Below are 14,822 nucleotides of genomic sequence, written 5' to 3'. Positions count from 1 at the left end.
AGATTTTGCGCTTGAATATCAAACGCACCAAAGGGGGCGGTGCGGGAAAATCAATTACGTGTACGCGTCGCAAACGGATGTGGCAGACTACAACAGCAGCACCAGCAACACCAGCTATACCAGCTTTACCATCCAAAGCGGCAACACCAGCAACATCAACATTGCCACTTTAAGCCGGAAATGTGCGACAACCACAAGAGCTGGACGGGATTAGGCAGCGAAGCAAGTCGAGGGTCAAGCTCCATTCCACTCCTCGGATTTCTGGAGCGACCACGTGCCTGACATTTCAATTAAATTGCCAAAAAATATCTATACGCTGCGAGATTTATATCCCAAACACACGCACCAAAAACTTTAAGCCCGAAAAATGCAAACGAATAAATTGCGCTCCTTTGGCAAATCCCAAGCACACCAAATGAAAATATAAAAAATTGCGAAAAAATATGTGCTATATGTATAAAGAAAATCGGGAAACAACTTCCGTTTGATGAGAGTTGCATAAAAACACGGATCACAATGGAAAATACTTTTTTGGCCAATGCCAAAATGAAACACGTTTTTTTCACTTTTGAACAATTGACGTGGTAAAAGAGTTATGGAATGAATGCTTGATTCGGCAATTGTAAAGGGCTTATACTATATATTATTATAATCCATATAACTTATTTATTAGTTCTTATTTAAAACGAATCTGTGCTGCCTTACCTATTAGGTTAAAGAAATTTAGATTTATTTACTAATATAATTTTAACTTCAAATTAATTTTCTATGAGTATCGAAAAGTCCCCTTCACATTGCACATTTGCCAGAATATATGTACAATGCACTTAAATGATAAGCCCCTGAATAATTACTGTCTTAAGTGAAGCTAATGATTTAGCAAAATTATGTAACTGTCTGATAAACTCTGGTGAAACAGCTTGTGTAACAAATTGAATATCAAACGAAGGTGCCACGGGTGATATAACTTTTAAGCCATACACGTATACCCAGCGCAGCTCAAACTGTGCAAATTGCAATTAGTGCCTAGTTGAGAGTGTGAGACACTGACTAAATGACTAAATGAGTGATTGAGAAACTGACAGCCCAATGCACCGAGCAGACCCCGTGCCCGAATGATATAATTACGTTTCAATTAGTGCAGCAGTCTGCTGCCACATGCCGCAAAACTTGCAACAAATTATATTAAATGAGGAAGCCAGATGCAGGCAGGCGGATGTTGGCGCTGGGGGGGATTTGGGTAAAGCCCATTAAGGCGGTGATATACTGACATTGATAGTAGAGAAAATGCTTCAGCTCACGTTCTGCGCTGTGCAAATGCCGATTTCATCTCGACCGTTGTTGCATGCAAACAAATGTTTCTGCTTCTGCTGATACCAAAAATTAATTAAGCTCACAGAGTGGGGGTGGCGCTAAAATAAATAGAGTTGCTGGTTAAAAATATGGGTCACAACGCCAAGACAATTGTTGACGGGGGCGTTGACAGTTCGAGCTCATCGCCAAAACTTTAAATATGAATATACTTTCTGGGGGCAAGCCACAAATTTATGCAACCTCATGTCGCCTTTCATCCTGCCCAAACTTTTCAAAGCCGAAAGCAATTTGTCATTGGAGACTTTTGACAGCCTCGTCGTCGCTGTCATTAAGTCCGTCCGTCGCGAAGGAAACTCCCCTTGAAGACAAATGCGATGGATTTGGATCCCCCAATGCCGGAAACTGGGATTCGTGCGCTATAATGCTCCACTTCAAAGTGAGGCATAAAACTCGACGCGAGATGGCCAAACTATCGGTTTGAATTTCGAGTTTTGGCTAACCTTCGGATTTTGGCATAAAATCGAAGCATCGAAGTCAGCGAGGCGATGTCTCGTTTGGGGTGTATGTATATATATGTATGCAAATGCAATGGGTTATATTCCGTGGGCCACCGACAATAAAATCGAGCAGAAGCGAGGAAGCCAATAAATCTGTGCCGCCAAAGCGGCTCGTAAAAATGGACAAGTTTATGTGGATTTCAGGCAGGCGAAAGGGGTTAAGAGCAGCTGCCATTTATTCCAAAGCGTACATATCGCCACATACCACCGTACATTTCGAAAAGCTCTATGCTTTTTAGACGTTTTCTACCTACATATACCTGTGTCGCCTGGCTGGCTGACTGCCTACAGTTTGACAGCCACTGACAAGACATTTTATGCACTTTTCTTTTTACGACCCACAGGAATTCGCTGCGCAGAGCTAAGAGCTTGTAATATGACATCACAAAAGGGGACACAGGACCTTCGACAATGTCCTTACTTGCAAAATGGAAATGTTTGCTTATGCCTCACTGAACAATTGTTGATGGGGCGGGAAAAGAGACCCTGGGAAAAACGTTTTATGTGCGAATAATAAGTAACAATCATTTGTGGATTCTATCAGCAGTGTTTGCACAAGTCCCTTTGTCCTTCTCGCCCATTTTTTCCCCCTAATTTGTATTACTTTGTGACACAGTTTTCTTCTGGCTTTTACAAGCAGGTGGCGTCTCGACTCGAATTACTTCGTTACTTCAGTCACTTCAGTAACGAGGAGCTTCTGCTCTATTTCGCCAGAAAGAACGAAAGATGAATTATTATTTGACAGCTCGTTTAATTTTCCGGGCTGGCATCTGCCAGCCATTAAATGACGGAAGAGAGCCGAAAAGTTCAAAGTGCAGAGTTCACCACAGCATGGCTTGCCAGCCGCTCTTCGCCCCTCTCAGAATATAATAAGTCTTAATAAGCCGAGGGCGTTCGATGTGCGGGTTAATTAAAAATTATTACCAAAGAGATTAACCGAAAAATGGGTGCCGGCGGGATATACTATACTATGTACTATAATGGCCAGATAGATATTGGTTTGCTCATGACTTGCCCTCATTACTTTCCATCCAGACTTTGTTGTTTATTCTCAGGGATTCTGATCTGTGGACAAGTGTTGATGTAACACTTAGATTTCCCATCATCGCCCGTTTTCTCTTATTTGCTCTCTAGTTTCACATATTTCTCGTAGGTTCATTGACTGAGTGTACTTAATATCGAAGATGTTTGCTTTTCTTGTATTTATGTATTTATGGGAACATTATTTGTTAATGACCTCAAACATGTGCTGAACTACGACTAAATAAGGGGGTTGGGAAAGATATATCAGCTTCACTAAATCCAATGGGATATAATGAAATGCGCTTTTGAAATTGTTTGATTTGAATATTTTGTACATATATTTGAAATATATTTCTATATGTACAGAAATAATATATTTGATTGCTGTTTGCAATTTGCGTTCTATTTTGCAATCTAATAATATATATACCATATATCTCAACTTATTTGAGAAACATTGCGCAAGAAACCTTGGCTTGCGCTTTTGCTTAAGATCGCATCCAAAATAAGTCGTTCTAGATTCAAGATTCTTCAAACGATGGCCTTCAGCTACATGCCCTTTTATCAGCCTTCAATTCCAATTCCAATTCCCTTCCATTTTTTTCCCTTCTGCTTTTCATTTGTTCCGCGCTTATTAAGGCTGACCGCATAAAAATCTAGGGTGTGGGCATATAAAATAATAGAAATTATGTTGATTAGAGACTCGGACTCGGCAATCAACACCATGCGGGGTGACCAGTGGCCACCCACTCATTCGGAATATACACCAGAAATACTACCATATCTCTATGCCATTCAGCTAAATATTTTTTGCACCACAAGTTGAAGGAACTGGGAGCAGAAACAAGAGCCTGCTCAGCATTCTTATAATTATAACATGCTCAGCATCCATATCAATATAGTAAAGTTGCCGTCGACCCGGGCGCAAATTCCATTAGAACTCACAGGGCGCACTGGTGTGGGGCACTACGAGAAGTGGGTTTCTTTGGGGAGAGGTTGGGACTTGAGGACATGGGGAGTCTGCCCAAGTCTCAGGCCCAGCACGCACTCAGAGCCCATTTCCTCTGCAAGTTTATTCGATTAACAACAATCAGGCCGGGCCAAAGTCGATTGGAGCTGAGGGAAAAGCAAAGGCAAAGCTGTCGGAGAAATCACTGTACAAAATATTCAATTTAAGCAGTGAATTTGCTGAATCTCATGTTTTATTTAATATCTGCAATACGATGGAGTGCATACAACTTGTAATTATAATGGCTAAATTAGAATATTCCTATGATTAAGCCCTGTTAAAACTTTTCTACATATTTAGCCATATTAATTTGCAAAACTTTTAATTTTCATAACTGTAACTCGAAATTTAATTATACTTTTACTTTGCCAGTGCAATAAAAGTTCTTGCAGTGCAAGGTAAACGTCTTAAATTATGATTTTCTGTTTTCATTATAGGTGGCAATTATTTCCCCCCAGTGCAGGCGCCCTTGCCAAATGAGCAAAGGAAGCTGAAAGGAGGGAAACAGGGGCTTAGATAAGGGGCAAAAGTGGGGGGGTAGAATATGGAGGTAGAAAAGCCATTTACACTTCCCCTTAATTGTAAATTATGTGCAACTTAGAGCAGAGAATACTCCCGGCCCACTGGCACTTTCTACCGGGTCTTCAATGTTGACATCAAACTAAGTGACAAAGTTCCATGGGCGGCGGGTAGTCTTTAGTGGGTTAAGAGGAGGCATTGCTGGGTGGGTAGTGGGTGGTGGGTGGGTGTGAATAACTGCCAGCCTCACATGCAAATTCAATTAGCACATGGAGAACACACACAGCTTGCTTGCTGTCTAGTGTAAGAGGGTAGGGGGAATCGAATTGGAAGATGCGCCAAAAAACAATCAAAAAGATACCAAAACTGAAGTCTTGTCTCGAGTCGATCAATGGGTGCTCTTTGTTTCACCCCCCTCCCATCACCCCACAGCAAAAACCACAATTAAGGTTAATGACATTGATAAATTGAAAATGTTGGTTATCGAGGTTTTTGGGTTGCGTGCAAACCTGATCAAATTCAATTATATATTTTGCCAACACACTCCGTCAGTTTGTCCACATCGGATTTCTTCTCGAGAGTGACACAATTCTGTTCTATTTCTGTACGCACATCTCTGGATGGGATTGTCGGTCAGTTGAGTTCCACTTCGACTGGCTTTATTCTATGGTCCATTTCAGTTTGTGTGGGTGTTTGGAAATAATCATGCTAATGCCAAATCACAAATGTGATTTGCTTGTTATATCGCCTAGCTACGCGTATAGGGTGTTAATTGTGATATCTAAAAAAAAGGGGCTATGCACATAAAGTATCTTGTAGGTTAAAATCTGGTAGATGACTTGTTTTTTCTAAACACCCTGTATTTTACGTATGTTTCTTACTTCTTATGCAAATCTCTAAATAGACGTACATTGGTCACTTTATATGTACTAAGAACGCGGACTGGAACTTAAGTCGTTGTCGAATCTGAAACTGGATGCCGTATCTATTAATATATATATATATATATGCCGCATTGTTGCTGTTGTTATGGAAATTCAAATGGTACCGAGTGCAGTCACTGGGAGCAGAGAAAAAAAGGCGATTTAGAGCTAATTTGTTGCCTGATGATATTAAATGACTGGCGTAGTCGGAGCTGGGTTTCCAAGAGGGGCATTCTAGGAGGAGGAGCGCGGAGGACGCATTCTATGCCGGAGAGATAAATCAAATGCAAAGTTTACTTGTTGACTTTGCGGACGGATGGGGCGGTGGTTTGAGGTTGAGGTTTGCTCCTCAGCAGATTTAAATGCCAAATGTATACAGCTTACTGCCAGGGGGAGTTGAAGTGGGCTGCTTTGGTGGGCTGATGGGTTGGGATGGATGGCTTTCGTCTATTTTTAGCATTAGGGCGGAGCACTGCCCTCTTTTCGTTCATTTTTGTTTGTTTGTCGCTTACCAAGTTTTTTGGCAGCTTAAGAGCTCGGCAACTGCATCATCGTGGCGAAGGCTTAGCGAAGTATCTTTTGACGAATTGAGATACTTAGCCAGGGGATTACTTCAGCTGTAATTAGCTGCACCAGAGCGATGCTCAAGTGCTTCACAGTCTTAGGGGATATTTTATTTCTATTAAGCACAGTGGCATTTTACAGTGAAATATGAAAAATTTCGTTATACAACGCTGAATACTAAGTGCATAAGCGATTTGACTAATATCTTTATCTGATTTTGTAAAATTCCTGCTAAAGGCATAATTTAGAGTTGTAACACGAGTGTGGACTCACCGTATTCCGTGGACATGGCGCACATGGGCTGGTGGTGGTGCGGGTGTGGGTGGTGCGGATGCTGCGGACAGATGCCCTCGTGCGGATGCGGTGCGATGTAGTATTCCGGCGGATAGAACTCGCCCGGATACTGGATATACAGCTGACCCGGCGGCAATGGCGCAATGCCGTTCGTTCCGTTACTCAGACCGTTCACCTGACCTCCGGAACCGCCACTGCCGCTGGACAGGCTGCTCACGCTGCTGGCGGAGGAGCCACCGCCGCCGTTGGGCGAAATGCCACCACCACCCGCCACGCCGGACCCACCGCCGCCGTGGCCGTTTTCGTGGGGTGGCGGTAGATTTGGCGGCGGTGGCGGCAGTGGGGCGTGGTGCAGGGCATGGGGCGGCGGCAGGTGGTGGTGGTGCTGCATGGCCGCCATCAAGGCCAGCTGCTGTTGTGGGTGGTGCAGCGCGCACACGGGCGGCACAATCTGGGCGCCCTGCGGCGGAGTTGCGGTTTGCTGCAGCAAAGGCGGCGATGCCGGCAGCGAGCAATTCGATGAACCGCCATCCGAGGGAGAGTGTTGTTGCTGCTGTTGCTGCAGTTGCTGCTGCGGGCCATGTTGCTGCTGCAACTGCGGCGGTGGTTGCTGCGGCTGCTGCTGTTGCTGCTGCTGCTGCTGCTGCACCAACAAGTGTTGCTGCGGTGCCGGCAACATCACCATGGTGCAGGCGGGCGAGGCCGGATTGCTATTCAAACTGGTCGTTGATGAGGTTGTCGAGGAGCAACTGCCACCCGCATTATTGTTGCTAGTTATTATTGTTCCGTTGGTGTTGCTTATGCTGCTGTTGCTTATGTTGCCGTTGTTGTTGCTGCTGCTGTGTTGCTCTGCAACATTCAGTCGCACCATGGTATTCCGTTTTCCGAACTCTGTCTCTGCCCCGTTTCTGTGACTTAGGCCACTCTTAGCATGTTTTCAGTTTAATTATTATGCGCTACTTTTTCTATCTGCAAAAGAACACAGTGTTTGTCTTAAATTAATAGTTGCACACAGGCGGAGCGGAGCGCCTTTGTCGCTTTGTTACCAATCCAATAACGTTATCATTTCTTTGCTGCGATAAGAACGGAGACAAAACAATCCACCCACCCACTGGCTCTCGCCCAAGGTTATCAGAAGAAATTCCAAGAATTCAACTACTCTGTCTTCGAAGAATTCGAAATGGGGAAAATTACAGTGAGTTTATGTCTATTTCACTTAAGCTCCCACACAGCTGATAATGTTGTATTGTCGATAAAGTAAATACATATCAATATTGGAGGGTTTCTCATTTAAGAATTTGTAGATTTTGCTTTACATAAGCGAGAGAAAGTACCAAACTTTAATTTGGAAAACGATTTGAAAACCATCTGATTTGCAGTGAACTTTTCCATATCTCGAGGCCAAATAAGCAAAGACCACACATGTGTTCTGATTTTTAATTCACATACGTAGAACCGACTGTTTACGGATCAAAGATCAATGACGAAAGACTTCCGTTCCACACAGCGTTTCCAGGAACATCAACGATAAGATGAAAGATGCTGGTCATAGATAATATTTTCCATGAATCTAGTACTAAACTAAATCCAATTGAAATTATCTCTCCAAACTGCTGACAGCATCCCAGGCCTACGGCAATTGTTGTTTTCGCTGCTCAGCCAAACAATTGCGAATTGTAACCAGAATTGCGCATTGTGTCAATTTGACAAATAATTGAAATATTTTCACAAAAGGCACAAACCCAGCGCTACAATGAGTGTTGGGAGGGAAATTCAGGGGGTTGATTGCTGGGGAAACACCACCCACATGCATTCATAGAAAAAAAAAACACAGAATAGCGACGCAGATAAGAGTGAAAACTAGCTAATAAGAACAACAATAACAACTACTGCGAACAGTACAGCAGCGGGCACTTAAATGAAACCCCGCAAATAACAAAAAGGCGAAAAAAAATGTGTGGGGGAAACACAAAACAGAAAGACGAAACTGCAGAACAAAACAACAACGGCAAAATTAAAACGTAAGCGTGTCTTAATCGTTCGATTTGACATTCCCCCGCTCTCTTTAATATACTGAAAAAAAATACATTAAATATTTAAAATATTATAAAAAAAAAACTTTTCAAATAAGATTTACATTTGTTTAGATAACAAATCATCAGTGCTTTGGAGAAGCGCCCAGAAGAATAGTTTTGAAATAAAGTAACGATTTTTTTTTTTTTTTTAATTGCTTCAAAATTTTGAAAACCTTTGCCTCAGTGCCCACTTTCTCCTTCTTCATTCAACGTGTCTGTGGGTTCGACCCACCCGCATTTTTTCTGTCTGTAAAGAAATTTGATGCCTGCGCTTTGTTGTTGGGTGTTTTCATTTAGCTGTTAATGCAGCTTTACTTTAATGGGTTTCTTTTTGGCCCTTTCGCTCGCTACGTCTGTCCGCATTTATCGCACCTTCCACCAACAACTGACAACTGACCAAACGTCTTTTTTTTTTTTTTTTTTGACAAAGGTGTTGGGTGTTGCATATTTGAGGAGTGAAAAAGGCAGGGTTCAGTGAACTGAACCCAACTGACAAAATCATTTCCATTTCGGGGAGCACACTGAGTTTCCGCATCATCGTCCAAAAATGTGAAGCACGTGAAAAGTGAAAGAAATGCACTCCATAAAAATTCCGACTTCGATCAGAAAATGCAAATGATATTGAAGGAGGGGAGATATGAAAGGTTTTTGGAGTAATAAAAACTTTATACTCTTTGCAAACAGTATTATATACTTATACAATTAGCTTGGAAAATAACACATTCCATGATTAATTGTCTTTAGTGCTTCCCGTACATTCAAATGTAGTAAAGTTTTAATTGCCAATGATTTATAAGCTGGCAACTATGTAGTATGTATGATTCCCACAATGCAGGCAGGATTCCTTACAATTCGTGCTAACTGCTTAAAGATACTTCAGAAAAGCACTCCAGCTGAAGATGGCAATCTGAATGGAGTTACCAAGTTTTACACAGCCCCACAGCAACTTGCCAGACATTATCGTGAGCCAGAAGTAGAACAATCTGTTTGCGCTTAGGAATTTCCATTGCAAATGCTTTGCGTGGGTTGCATTCTAATTGATTTAGTGCGTCTGCACCGCCAGCAATTACCACCAAACAGTTGCCGTTCCCGCTGCATAATGCTCTGGGCCAAGCAGAAGAAGAAGAAGAGGTGCCACAAGAAGAACCTGGCCAAGAAGTAGCATTCACGGAGGGGGGTTGGTGTAAGCTTGAGGATGGGGGCGCTGCAGTCACAACAACAGAGTGAATGAAGTGCGACTGTTGTCACCTGTCTCAATATGCACTCTCGTACCTGTCTCAAGTACTCCCGGAGACCTCGGTCTTGCCCTCTCTCTCACTCGCTCTCCCCTTCTCTGTCCCACCAAGAAGACCCTCACCTGCAGTTCACACCTCTGCACACACCCACCTACACGGGCACAAAGAATGTCAAATGTTAATTCAATTGGCGATGGTTAAATTCACATCTAACATGAAATTATTCTTCGCATGTAAAGATTAACATCGCAACGCTTTTCCGAAGAAAATTAAATTCAATTTGGAATATTTATTGAACTTAATGTTTTTGTAATAATAAGTACTGATAGAAACTAAACGTGCAACAAAGTTTTTGTGTTCCTAACCAAATCGCATCTATGGTTTGCTTTTCAGAGAGTCTTAATATTGAAAAAATCTCAATTCATTGTTTAAAGATTCCACCAGATTTTAGATTTAAGTTATACTTTAAAATATTTGGAATTTCCAGCATTTTTCATAGTGTACCAGACAATGAGACACGCACCTCCAGCGCTGCCGTTGACGTCGCCGGCAGACAGCCAGGTGAGCTCAGGTGGGAGGGCGGGACAGAGTGAACCGAGACGGAGGACACCACGCGGAAATCTACGCAGCTTAGCAATGTGCTTCTTTCTGGTTTTTTTGTGTTTGTTTTCCTTTGGTTTTTTTCCGCTATATTTAATGGCAGACAGATGAAGAGGAGACATTCGTAGACTTTTTTTCTTAACACCCGCCGCATTTGTGTCAAAAGTGTCTAGACCGGCTTCAGGTGGTTACTGAGTGAAAACTTGCCCCCGGGTTTTTATTTTGTCAGTAGGTGGCACCCGGATAGTGGGTGGTGGAGCTGTGGGTGGGCGCGTCGAGGCCACTCAACGGCAACGCATTTGCGACACGTTGAGCGTCTTGATGAGGCCATTTGTTGGAGTATCGGAGGAGCACCTGTCCCCCCCAGCAAGCCATCCCCACCGCCACCACCAGCACCCATTCCGCCCACTTCCCAATCCGAGGTGTCAACGGAATCCTGAACGTGTCGTCAGTTCCGCCGCTGCGGAAGGTGCCAAATGTCTAATGAATTATTGAGCAGCGGAATGTCGTGATGTGGCCAACAAGTCACTCAAGAGAATGTCCGAATGCTTGAGGCAGCTTGAAAATTGGTAATTTTAGGCAAAACTTAATTACATACAGGCGGAAACTATTAGAAATCCTTGGTATCTTAAACTAAAAACATTTTGCATGTATGTGCCATGAAAAAATACGTTCTTTAATCAACGACTATTAGGCCTAATTGAAAAGGTAACCATATTGAAAGAACCATCGGTCTAACTTTCTTCCGACTGCAACGAATAACAATTACCTTTAATGAGTCTCTTTGCCAAGTTCGGTATTGGCTTAAAAAGTAAACGAAATTAGCATTTTTCGTGCTCGACAGATTGTGGATTGAGTTAGTGGAAGTGCTAAATATTTCAGGGCTTCTCCTTTGGGCCAACTCAACACTTTCCCACTCACGGAAGCCAAAAGACAAAGTAATTCTTCCCCCAACTCCGATTCTTCTTGGCTTTTCTCTAGCTGGCGGTGGTGGCTCTAGTCGCTTAACAAATGGCTTACTTTGTGTGCAAATAGTAATGGAGCAGAGGCAATTTTTCTAACGGTAATTTCTAACATTTACCTAGTTACCGTTAATAGACAAGTTGGCCAAGTTGGCGAGAGCCAAGACATGGAAAAATGTCTAGAGAGGGGGGCAACAACGAACGTAGGTGCAGACGGGGGGGTGTGGGGAAAACTGCAGTCAATGGCGGCCATTTCACAGCTTTCTTTCTTTTCTGCGCTCGAGTGCGTCGTGTCTGGAAAATTCTCCAAGGGGCAAAATGGGAGGCGAAATGTGGAAAATGCTTTGGTGCGTTTTATGTCGTGGCACATTTTCCCCTGGCCAAGCTCAACGACTGGTTATCGGTTCCGTTTAGAATGGTTTCTGGTTCAAAAAACCTCAATTCAGGCCAGCCAACAACCGGCAAAATGCCACCTGCAACATGCAACATGTCTCACATGCTGCAGCACCACTTAATTGCATAAGTCTCCCACCAAATAACTCAAAAATTTCCCGACTAGCTTACACAAAAATAAAACCCGAAAAAAAGCACAAGACAAGATTTTACTATATGCAACAAATTGGCCTAACAACCTGTTGTATTGGCCAGCTTCTTCGTTTAATTACAGGCACACACACACACACAACACACTATGTTAATGATTTTGGTTTTTTGGCATTTCTGGTTATTGTTTACTTTTTTCACTGCTGTACTTTTTTGCTGAACAAGTATCTGCAGTTGCATAAGGCGGCGTAATAAAAACAACGCAACTACAATTTGTGGCAGCGTTGGCGGCTAATTACTGCTATTGCATAAGGAAAACTTCTTTTTTTTTCTTATTTTTGCTGAGGCGCTGTGTGGCATGTGAGCAGGTTGATGACTCACAGACTTATCGAGAAAACTCGCTGGGACTGTAGTTAAATAACACAAAACATATACGCTTATTACTAAAAATTGTATCGTTAGTCAAAGCACTTTTCTTAAATATCTTCTTAAACCGCAGAAACTTTAAAGCCACAGCAACATTTTAACTAACCGATTGCATGGCTATTTGCCCGTCCACATGCTTGTACATACGCCTCATGTCCATTAGTCAGGGTTGAAGGACCCCACTAATTAAAATGTTCGCCGAGTGCCAAGGATATCTGTTTGCATCTACAATGGTATATCAGAAAATGCATGTTTAACACGCCCAGTGGCATGCCAAAATAATCCGAAAACTGAGTGCGATTGGCGGGGAAATCCCCCAGCCAAAGGAAAGGAGATAGACAGACACACATGCAATGCGGTTTTTCAATTTCCCGATAACTAACTAGCACGCGGGGCGTTGTTCGGTGGGCGTGGCCCGCTCGGTGTCGAAGGGGCATGTTAAGCCACACAAATGACTAAATGAACGCCCTTGGATTCACCACTCGATTTTGATGCGGGTGCATGCATCGCATTATGACAATGCTCGAAATGCAAATATTTCAACCACCACATGCGGGCCGGATAAATACTTTTCGACCGTAATGATAATCAATTTGTTATGAAAACTAACGGGGGAAAATACAAAACTAAACAAAATTCCGAAAATAATGCAGAAGAGATATGCATTTGTAAACTAAATGCTGTTCTGTATATGAAATAGAATCAGGCGTTGCAGTTTAGATAACTAAAAATGCCTAGTTCTTAAAATAAGCTTGCTATTTTAACAAACTTTTTAAAATATATAGTATATTTGTCTTATTTCGTAGCATTGATTAAGTCATATTGCATATTAAATAGCTGTATTTCCGTAAAGAAATAAATATATATTTTTTTGCTAACAATCATAAAAAAGTCTCATTTTTATGGCCCTATTGTCTGTGTGTGCTCCCATTTTTTGGCATTCCATACAATTTAAATGCAGCAGAAATTACACTTACAGTAGTTGCAGCACACACACACACACACACACATGCGCACACACTTCGGTAATGAAATAAATTATTAGAATTTATTGAAGTTTGGCGACAGAAGCGACTCGGCGACGAAGGCCATAAACTCTAAAATGTAATTTAATTGTTGTCGACAGTAAAAACTTATCTCATAAATGCAGCAATCATTGTGCCGCACACTGTGCGAAAGAGAGGGGGCCACAGCGGCAGAAGGAGATGGCACGAGGCGCACATTTGCATTTTCATAGTTCTGTGCGGACGGAGGACTATGCTCGCTTTCTGATATGGCCCTGCCGGTTTTGGCCTTTTTTGATAATTGCATTCCTTAACTGCAACTGTTTTTCCTTTTTCCCTTCTCCTCTCACTAATTGGTTGAAATTTCCATTCCGCCTTCGTTATAGTATATATAAAATTTTGTAATTTTGCAATTGTAGTTTGTTGGAGTGAAAAATTAAAACTGCAAACAAAAAGGCCAAATTAATTGTAGGCAAGCTGTGGAGCATGTAATTAGCAGCATGGGCAAAATACGATTAATAAAAAAGGGAGTTTAAAAATTAAAAATTTTTTAGAGCTGCCCAAAAATAAAAAGAACTGAAAGATACACCAAATAGTTAATAAGGAAGCTGGAAATAGACTTGGTTTGTTATAAAAGATACACCAAACGATTGGTACCAAATCATCGCTGATGTTATCCACACAGCTCTATTAACTATCAAATTGTTCAATTTATTTGCGTATTTATTGATAATATTCGCAACCAATTTTCCCTGCACTTTGCTAAATAATAATCCCCTTAGTAGAATAACCGGTCTCGGTTCTATTTCATCAGCAACTTAATCAATTTTCAATCTGTTTGCAAATCTCCAACGACAACAAATGCCTTGAGGTGCATCCATGTCTGGCTCTGTGTGATTTTAGGAGATTGTGGGAAATATCCGAAATTGCTAGTTGCATATGGCGAACGACAATCGCTGCAATGGGGGGACACAAAAAAAAATGCAGCAGAGGAGACCCCAAAAAATGTTCGAGAAATATTTATGGAGCACACAAAAATTGCTGCAGCAATTTTCCGATTGTTGAGCTACGACGAGGAAAGAGCACTGTGCCGCACAAAAAAAAAAAAACAAAAAAAAAATAAATAAAATAAGTGCGGCAAAAATACCTAAACAAAAATTTAATCGAAACTCAGGGAGTGAAAGGCGGGCTAAAAGGGGCGGCACACTTGTATTCGACGGTTGAGTTTATTAGTTTATAAAGTTCGGTTTTTGTTTGTGCGCACCAGTTTGCAGCATGTGAGCAAATTGCTTTGGCCAAACACACGTATATTAAAAAACAGACCCATAAACACTGGGAAATATACATACATATATGAAATAACTAAAACCGAAACTGGGAAAACTTCAAGCTTGGCTTTTTCCGACAAGCGACAACAAAATAAAAACAAAAATTGTTCATCCACTCGCTCTCTAATTGGAAACTTTGGTTGGCGTGAGGTTTTTCCCCCAATTATAACCAGATCTACTTTTTGTCAAAAGAGGGTTTACCCCACCAACCCTTCATCGCCACCATCGCTTTACCTATTTTCCACAGCAAACTTTGGTCAAAGATTTTCCTTTTTTTTAGTGCTGAAAGTTAATCATTTTGGATAATAATATCAAGTTTTTGTGCTTTATTTAATATAGCTTTAAATATTGGATTGATTTTGTTACGTTTTTTCATTGTGGCAAATTGAAAACTACTGGGACCTTTAATTGCTTTTTGTAAAGTCATGAAAATTGAGTTAAATTTG

The 14,822-nt window shown here is 41.7% G+C and overlaps 1 protein-coding gene across 3 annotated transcripts in view; it reads right to left on the bottom strand.

Annotated features, from left to right (window-relative positions):
- The window catches only part of LOC6732532 (fibronectin type-III domain-containing protein 3A), a 121,588-nt gene that overhangs the window by 37,195 nt on the left and 69,571 nt on the right, over window positions 1-14,822 (bottom strand). For 2 of the 3 annotated variants that reach the window (XM_039298443.2, XM_039298444.2), the window contains one exon: window positions 6,183-7,172. The exons of the other annotated variant lie outside the window; for it this stretch is intronic. In XM_039298443.2, coding sequence (XP_039154377.1) covers window positions 6,183-7,074 — 892 coding nt within the window. In that variant the 5' untranslated portion in view covers window positions 7,075-7,172. The remainder of the gene's footprint in view (window positions 1-6,182; window positions 7,173-14,822) is intronic. 3 annotated transcript variants of the gene reach the window in all.

The sequence above is a fragment of the Drosophila simulans genome, chromosome 2L (assembly GCF_016746395.2).
Source record: "Drosophila simulans strain w501 chromosome 2L, Prin_Dsim_3.1, whole genome shotgun sequence".
Taxonomy (NCBI): domain Eukaryota; kingdom Metazoa; phylum Arthropoda; class Insecta; order Diptera; family Drosophilidae; genus Drosophila; species Drosophila simulans.
This window is presented reverse-complemented; position numbering and strand designations above follow the sequence as displayed.